This window comes from Glossina fuscipes, unplaced genomic scaffold (genome assembly GCF_014805625.2).
Source record: "Glossina fuscipes isolate IAEA_lab_2018 unplaced genomic scaffold, Yale_Gfus_2 90, whole genome shotgun sequence".
Classification (NCBI taxonomy): Eukaryota; Metazoa; Arthropoda; class Insecta; order Diptera; family Glossinidae; genus Glossina; species Glossina fuscipes.
This window is the reverse complement of record NW_023998444.1, coordinates 88,967-97,275: the sequence shown is the minus strand read 5'-3', so window position 1 is coordinate 97,275 and position 8,309 is coordinate 88,967. Positions and strand designations below refer to the sequence as shown.

Sequence of the window (8,309 nt, the reverse complement as noted above, 5' to 3'; positions counted from 1 at the left end):
CGATTTTATTCAATTGAACTCGAATAGTATTTGAATTAAGTATGAACTTGATTCAACTTGTATTGAATTTGATTTGAAATTAATTTAAATTGAATTTAAAATGGATTAAATTTAATTTTAATAGAATTAAATTTGAATCAAATTTGGTTTGACTTTCAATTGATTTGGAACTAAATATGAAGTCATTTTGAATTGGATTTCAGTAAAGTTTGGAATGAATTTCAGTACAATTCGAGTTGAATTGAACTGCATTTGAACCGAATTTTAAATTTTAATATTGTTATGCATTGAGGCTTTATACCTACTGGGTAATAATTAATCCTTCCGTGGCCCCATGATGGCTGCGCACATATGTAATTCGTAGACGTTGCGATCGATTCAAAATCATAATTTGAATTGATCTAAGCCTGCCCAGTGGTCTGATGTCTGTCCATGTACATTTACGTTCAAGCTGGAGGTCACAATATTTGAGATATTTTGATAACTTTTTGTACACTGATATGCTGGCGTGCGGGCGCGTGCTATTGAAAATGGTTCGGATCGGTCTGCTTTTTCGATCATTTCCCATATGAAAAATTTGGTTCATTTGGGGCTTAAGCATGTATTATATCAGCTATCATCACCTAAAGCATTAAAGGTGTTATCATAAGAAGGCTGACAATGATTAACAACTGTAGTTGAAATATGTATCGATCAAAGGCAAAATACCGATGATATGGATGGATAAGATTTTCACACCGTTCTGAAATTGTTTAAAACTATTATTGTATTTGTTTTTTTTTTTTTTTTCTTACAAGGGAACGTCTGCTAAGAAGAATTGATATATTATATATGTTATCAAGCAACCAAATGTTATAAGTAATCAAATTTTTTTTTTTTTTTTTAAATGACCACAACATCGACACAACAACAACAACGTCTATCAACACTCAATTTTATATAGAAGAATAAATTTTTATTATCAAAATTATAGAAAATATGGTTTATTTATTGTTTTCATATAATCAATGATTTGCTTAAGCGTCGTTTTCTGTGCATATGTATAAGGTTTCATGTGTATTTATCGATATGGATATGGGGTGATTTGATTCTTTAAGTTGTTTAGCATTTGATAATGAAATGATTTATTACTATTGTTGGTGTTAATTATTTTATTTGTTTATCACGCCAATATGATTAATTTTAATAAGAGAAAAATTGTTAACAAATTTAATGAAAATCAACTGATTTAGTTAATAAAGCAGCGCGCATTAAAGACACACACAAGACAAGAACGGAAAGCAATAATATTAATGTTAAAGATTTTCAAATGACTGCGATTAAGCGAATGAGCTCGGCCTTTTCTATCGAAAGCATTTTAGGAAATCATTTAACCTCCGATAATCAACAAACCGCCGCTGAACCAATAATAACGCCTCGACGGTGCGATCCAAATCTTAAAGATTTCAAAGATCATACGATATTTACTAATAATCTGAGCGTTAATGAGGTAGATGCCACGGCTCGCCGCTCTTTCGCTTATCAAACAACAGATCAACAATTGTTCACTAACAATAATGAAAACACATTTGCATTTAATGAAATTTACAAATCACCTACAGCATCATTAATGCATCATTACTTGAATGCGGATTTATCGACAAATTTCGCCTCCTTACAATCGCAATTTCTGAACAATGGTGTAACCATGCCTGCAAATCCAACTACGGAACTAACAGCATCATCATTGTACTGGAAGAGCCGTAGTCCACAACAAATAATTTATAAAGGTAACGAAGAGAAGCAGTAATAAAGAGTTTGTTCATCAATCTATCTACAAAGTAATATCCATCTCGTATAGAACTTCAATAATAACAATCAGTTCATGCACAGTAAGCATTAGAGAGAAAAGTATTTCTCTCAACGATATAAGCTAAAATGGGTTCCGTTTTAATTTATTACAAAAGCTGTTGTGGTTTTTTTTTCTTGTTTCATATACGTATACATATATCAGTCATACATGGAATGTTGTGTGCGGGAAGGGTTATAGGTACAGAGGTATGTTTAAGGGTAAAACTAGAGATTATATCGATGTTTAATGTCTACACATGGCGTGAAACCTTAATCAGAGGACTTTCTTAGAACCACCAGTAATTAATGTAGTTGTGTTGGGCACCCCTTACTTAGCCTGGCAAGAGAATGCTGCAGAAGAAAGCGTCTTTTCCAAGTACTAGGTACCAGAGTGAAAGTTTAGGTGTAATCCTATCCCTGGACAGGGCGAGGCCTATCACGCATCTCTAATTATTTAATGCGTCAGGCCTCACACATTGCTTAACCTGCTGCTTCAAAATATGATCGGACATATCAGCTTCCATCGTAGTTAGGGGAATAATCAAAATTGTGGTGTGATCCCTATCAATTTCAGTAGCCATACACCCTTGAGACAAAATACATTGATGTACCGATTTCCTCAAAATAATTCAAAAATTACGAAATTTAGTAGAAAACGGTTCTAATCAGTGCAATAAAAAGTGGGTCCATCTCAACTCCTTCTGCGTGTACATCTGCAAAAACTTTTTCTACTCTATACCACAATTATGTGCGCTACTGCGTGTCGATTTCTTTATCGTGAATGTGTCATCGACTCACCGAATTTTTGCCAGCAAAAAGACTCTTAGCTATTTTTTTTTTTTTGTAAGTGCAAAGCAAGTGCCAAAAATACCACAAGAATGTCACGTCAAACAAGTAAAAGAAGTAGAGAAAAAGAGGAAAAATAACAAATTTCCTTAACATCTTTCAATTTGCAATCAGCGTAAATTGTTATCAAAAACAATTCCTGCAATGCCGCCATAATTAAATTCTCTCTCTGGTCATATGCAACACAATTTTTTTTGTTTTTGCTATTAAGGAAGGCGTATATTTTGCACTCTTAAAAAGTGATAGTGAGAGGGTAAAGTATCATGAGATTTTTTTATTTCAAACAAAAACATATCCCATCGAGTTGGCATAATAAGCATTTTTATAAAGAAAATCGGAATACCATATATGGAATCTTTTTCTGCTTTTGCAAGCACCACATACTACTGTCCACTTAACCATTTGTCCGCCTGTTGAAATATTTCTCCAAGATAATAACGCATTGGTCGCAATTTTAGTAGCCATCATCGATGGATGAGAGATACATTGATTTTATCGAATCGTTTGCAACACCAAGAATGAAGCTTTAGAGACTGTAGAAAGCATATATATTCTAGATCAATATCAAATTCTGAAGCGATTTAAGCACATCCGACCATCTAACTATGTAATATGTAAAGTAAACACTGGTTGGAACAATTTGCAGATTGGCATTGCAAATAAATCGAAGCAATGAAATGGCACCTCAACCGTGCAAAGAACACTTCTGACGTCTGGAGAGCAAAAGATTGGCTTTTATAAGTTTGTAGATTTTATTAAGACTTAGGCAAAGGACTTCATATTCATGCTGAGGCTCTTCTAATACAGCATGCCGAATCATCTGTTGCTAACATTTAAGAGTAAGAAGAGAAAGAATAAAAATTTTTACATTCTATCTTGAGACAAGAAACGGCGAGTATTCCAAATTCTCTTCGGCTACAATCGAATATAATTAGCTTCTTGTTTTTTTGTAAAAGAAATAACAACGATTCGCTTACTTCTAATTTGATAGTAGAAAGGGAAAATTGCAAATGTTTGATAAAAACAATCATCAAAAAAAAATCAAAAAAATTATGAATATTATGCGATATAAGCCAGACACACGGACGTACATGCACACATAGAAATACAGGTACGCAAACATACCACAGCCCACTACACACCATACATTCATATTATCTTCCATGCATTTGAATTTCCATACATGCATTTACTTACGCAACGAAATGGGCAGGAAATGGGAAAGAGAGCAAGAGTGACAGTAGAGCAAAGAGATTTCATGCATATACTTACTTATTTACTTTGTTGATTGACCAATCAACGTTATCGCCAAATGAGAATATTTTGAGAATAAATAAAATCTAATCTCATACAAAGGACTTGTGTCAAGTTATTGGGTTTAAGACTTCCCCTAGCAGTGTTATGAAATCGCAATTATGTCTTTGCCCAGAAAATCAAATGTGATCTCATTGCATTAAAGCGAAGAATTTATTTCATCACTTTTTATCCAAGCTAAAGTGATAGCTTAAGTCATACCTAGAGTTCAATTGAATCGGAATTATCTCGTTGCAAAAGCCTTGTTCGGATCATAGCAGGAAAGAGTAGAGAATTGCGTAGATAAAAATTCATTTCCGATAAAACATTAACTAAGAGATTTGCAATGATTTCCATTTTGCCTAGCAATTCTTATATGCTTTCGCCGCTCAGGCAGACTAAAAAAAATTTTCGTGGAACATATGAACGCAGCAAGGAACTCTCACCCGTTCGTCTTCAGCAAAGACAATCGTGAAAAAGGCAAATTATACCACATTCGTCTAATCTTTTAGAAGAGCAAAATATCTCAGACAAGGCGTTTAATGGAAACTAATAGTCATACATAATATAATAAGTTTTATAATTATATTGAGATATATATATCTACAGATCATGCAGAGATCAAAGATATTTGCCTGAAATTTACTAAGAATTCATCATTGAGTAAATTATTATTTTGTGTAAGAGATAGTATAATACTTTTAACCATCCCGTTAGAGTCCAATAGTAGTTTTATGTAATGGACCCCATGTTGGATGCCACTTTTGTGTAACGGAATAATATATCATATTAATATAGCCAAAAGGGCAGACGATCGGATATTGTAACGGATAAACGCATTTATCGTTATTGGGAGATTAGTGGGAACATCTTATTAGCGATTAACTTCATACAGAGAGTTGTATATCTTGAAACAAGCGTGAATTTCAATATTAGATAACTACGTCATAGTGGTTTGTAACAAGTACTCCTTCTGCCATTAATATTCTTATTATTCTTATTTTAATGTGTTCGTTATATGTTTTGAGCACTTTTTTTTTATTTTTATTTTTTATTTTTTTATTTTACAATATGTAATGGACCCCATGTAAAAAACAATAAAAGAGCAAACACCTAAATCTTATTGAATTTCCATTCGATTATTTTTTAAAATGTTTGCATTTTCATTTAACTCATCCAATAGATGCCGTTCATCAGATGCTGTGCACTAATGCATATAATGCTACGAATTATTACAATTTCATTGATTCCCGTATTAAACGTAAAGGGGGGCAGATACGGTTTAGCTTCGAGCAGACTAAACAATTGGAATATTTTTTTGCCAATGCTAAGTATTTAACACCGGAGGAACGTCGACATTTGGCAATGCAATTGAAACTGAGCGATCGTCAAGTGAAGACGTGGTTTCAAAATCGTCGCGCCAAATGGCGTAGATTCAATCAATTGAAATATTCTTACAGTACCATATCATCCGATGAACTAATGAGATATAGATTGAAAATAATATCATCTAGAAATTTGGAGAACAAAAAAAAGCAACAACAATAACAACAATAATTCATCGAATAAATGAAGAAAAAAATTGATGAAGTGAAAATACGTTCCATGACTTGTATGAGATCATTTCCCATATGAGTGAAGCTAATAGAGCCGTTTTTCTTCCTTCTGTATGAGCAGCGAAAAAATTTATTCTTATTCTGGTTTTCTTACAAAAGAAAAAAAAAACAAAATAAAATCTGAAAAAGACTTTGTCTGACTTTTAAATTTTGTATGTTGTGAATTATGGGCCGGAATCGATTCCATTTAAGGCTACGTATGCTTTTTTTGTTAATAAAATTTGTTTAATTTCTATTTTACATTATTTTCTTATTTATTGCAAATAATTTGTTAATTCAAATTTTTCAAGTACTTTTCAATTGGATGAATTCACCTTGTGTTTCAAAGGTGTAAGGGGTGTAAGGGGGGATTAGGACTTCATTAAAATGCTTTTTAAACTCAAGACAAGTTGCTTTAAATGATCCACAAATATAAAATAAGCAAAGGTCAAAATTGCCATTTGCCGTGTAAGCTGTCAAACAGTCAACCATTTGTGAGTCGACCGATAGTCATCATATTAAAACGTCTTTGATAACTTGAGCGAAATACTATCACTTTTACTAAGAAATTCTGAAAATTGTGATTTTTTGCGTATATTGAGTTTTCCGAACAGGGCGTTATGTGGGGAGTGGACCGATCCGAGCCATTTTCAACAGCTTTTGTCCTTGGATCAAAACATGTCACTGTAAGAAATTTCAACAAAATGTCTCAACAATTGCGAGCTGTAGCCTGAACACAAATTTACATGGACAGACATTTAAACGGACAGATAAGCTTATTTATTAGTTCGGATCTTGACTCGAAATGGAGTGGTATAATAAAAGATGGGTCTATCTCAATGCCTTATGCGTGTTACATACGCCCGTGCTAACTAATATAGGGTATAAACACCCCTTATATTGGAAAAGTGCCCAGTTGAGTCGGTAGTTGAGGTAGGCATAACCCATGGCGTTTGATATCGCTACCCAGACATACACACACGCACAAACACACAGCCTAATCAAAGCTGCCCTACAGGAAAGAAGAGTCCTATCCCACCTTATTAGCCACTGCCTACCTTACTGGCGGGAAACTTGGTTACGAAACAGAAAAAGGACGAAAAGCCAGCGGAAATACCAAAGTCGTTGTCGCACTTACTACGAAACTTGCGGGGCCCTAGGCAAGACCGTAGCAAACTGACGGCAGAAGTGGTAGCTGCGACGATACTGTAAAGCTTTTCCGTTTCTAAAAAAGCGCTCGATATACCGTCATACACAAGAGCATAGCGGCTCTGCGCATACCGTATGGTGTCGGAAGATGCAACATTCGTTATCGCTGCTATAATACCAATCGACCTGCGGCCTTAAAAAGCCCAGGTAAAGCTTGCATCCATTTACCCTGACTCATACCAGATTTTCGGCTCTTGTTTAATAGGCAGCATGACGAGGTTGACCTCTATTTAACACAATTAATACTCGACCATGATTATCTCAAAGCGTATTTACATCGGTTTAAAATAGAGGGCCCATTTTGTAGTTTCTGCGACTACATCGAAAACGCTGAATACGTGTTCTTTGTCTTTGTTCTCTGTCCTAAATACCATAACGAACGAGAGACAGAAAGTGAAAGAAGCAGACGGAAATCAGAGATTTCCCTCCCCTCCCCACCATAATCTCGTGACAAAAATGTTACACGATCCGAAAATGTGGAAGGCAGAAAACAAAGAAAGAAAGGAGTGTCAACGTAGGTTCTTAGGTAGGAACCAGATAGTCATCCTCCCTGTCAAAGTATACCTAAACGATCGTGAGAGATCGTGCCACAGGGTAAGCGATAGTAGTATAGGTAGCTTTTAATCGGTTAAAGTCTTCGTACTGCGCCTGTCGATGGTTTTCCAAAAAAACGTATATACACAAGCACACACATTCCTATTTATTAAAAACAAGGACGAAAATAAAACTTTTGTTTATATCGTTTTTATGAAGACAAAGACGATTTGTTTTCATTTTTCTTTAGCATCTATTTTCATATATTGTTTTTCTTTTTATCTTTTTAAATTTCAGTTTTTTTTTTTTTTATTTGTTTTTTGTAATAATTTAATTTTAAAGTTATTGACTATAATTGTTTTCATTTATTTGATTTGTTTTGAGTACGCATCTATGCATCTTCTTCTATAGGTAACTAGATTTGTCAACACTATAACTGTATTAAGCGCTTTAACACAATGAATGCCCACTTTTGCGGCGTCCATCTAAACGCATCAATCTAAATATCAAAATATTCTTTTTAATATAACTTTTACCTGCAGCGTAAAAAATGCAATGCAAGGCTACATATTAACACATAAAAGTCATATCATATTTTATGCATGATTGTATGATTCATTGTGTTCAGCTCTTTTATAAATATTATAATAAAGAATTTCTTCGATTGTTCGTTCTTTTTGATATACATGTCCTGTTTTGATACCCTTGCTCTCTCTCTCTCTCTCTCTCTCTCTCTCTCTATCTCTGTCTTTCTCTATCATCGACTATATAGAGAGCATTTAAAAGATTATTGAAAAAAATCTGAACATGTTTTGAGGACAAACAAACAAACAAACAAACAACAGGGAGAGTTGAGCAAAGCGAAGAATTTTATATACATATATATGTTTGTATATATATATAAATAAGAGTAATATATATAATTACAAAGAGCTTTTAAAAGGATTTTTCAAATTAATTGAAATCTCATTATAAATGTAATAAAATCAAGCACATTTCTTA

The 8,309-nt window shown here is 33.7% G+C and overlaps 1 protein-coding gene across 1 annotated transcript; it reads left to right on the top strand.

Moving 5' to 3' along the window:
- The first annotated feature begins 1,309 nt into the window (after window positions 1-1,309).
- Window positions 1,310-7,854, top strand: LOC119638547 (hematopoietically-expressed homeobox protein HHEX homolog). The gene is made up of 3 exons (XM_038035415.1): window positions 1,310-1,769; window positions 5,153-5,398; window positions 7,850-7,854. Exons 1-3 carry the CDS (start codon window positions 1,310-1,312, stop codon window positions 7,852-7,854), a joined length of 711 nt encoding a protein of 236 aa, XP_037891343.1.
- Window positions 7,855-8,309: the final 455 nt, after the last annotated feature.

What these genes read in the sequence shown, in the direction of transcription:
- LOC119638547 (XM_038035415.1), top strand. Translation starts at nt 1,310, where the DNA reads ATGACTGCGATTAAGCGAATGAGCTCGGCCTTTTCTATCGAAAGCATT. An exon ending in ACAACAAATAATTTATAAAG is followed by an intron (nt 1,770 to 5,152) that starts GTAACGAAGAGA and finishes CTCATCCAATAG; the next exon opens with ATGCCGTTCATCAGATGCTG.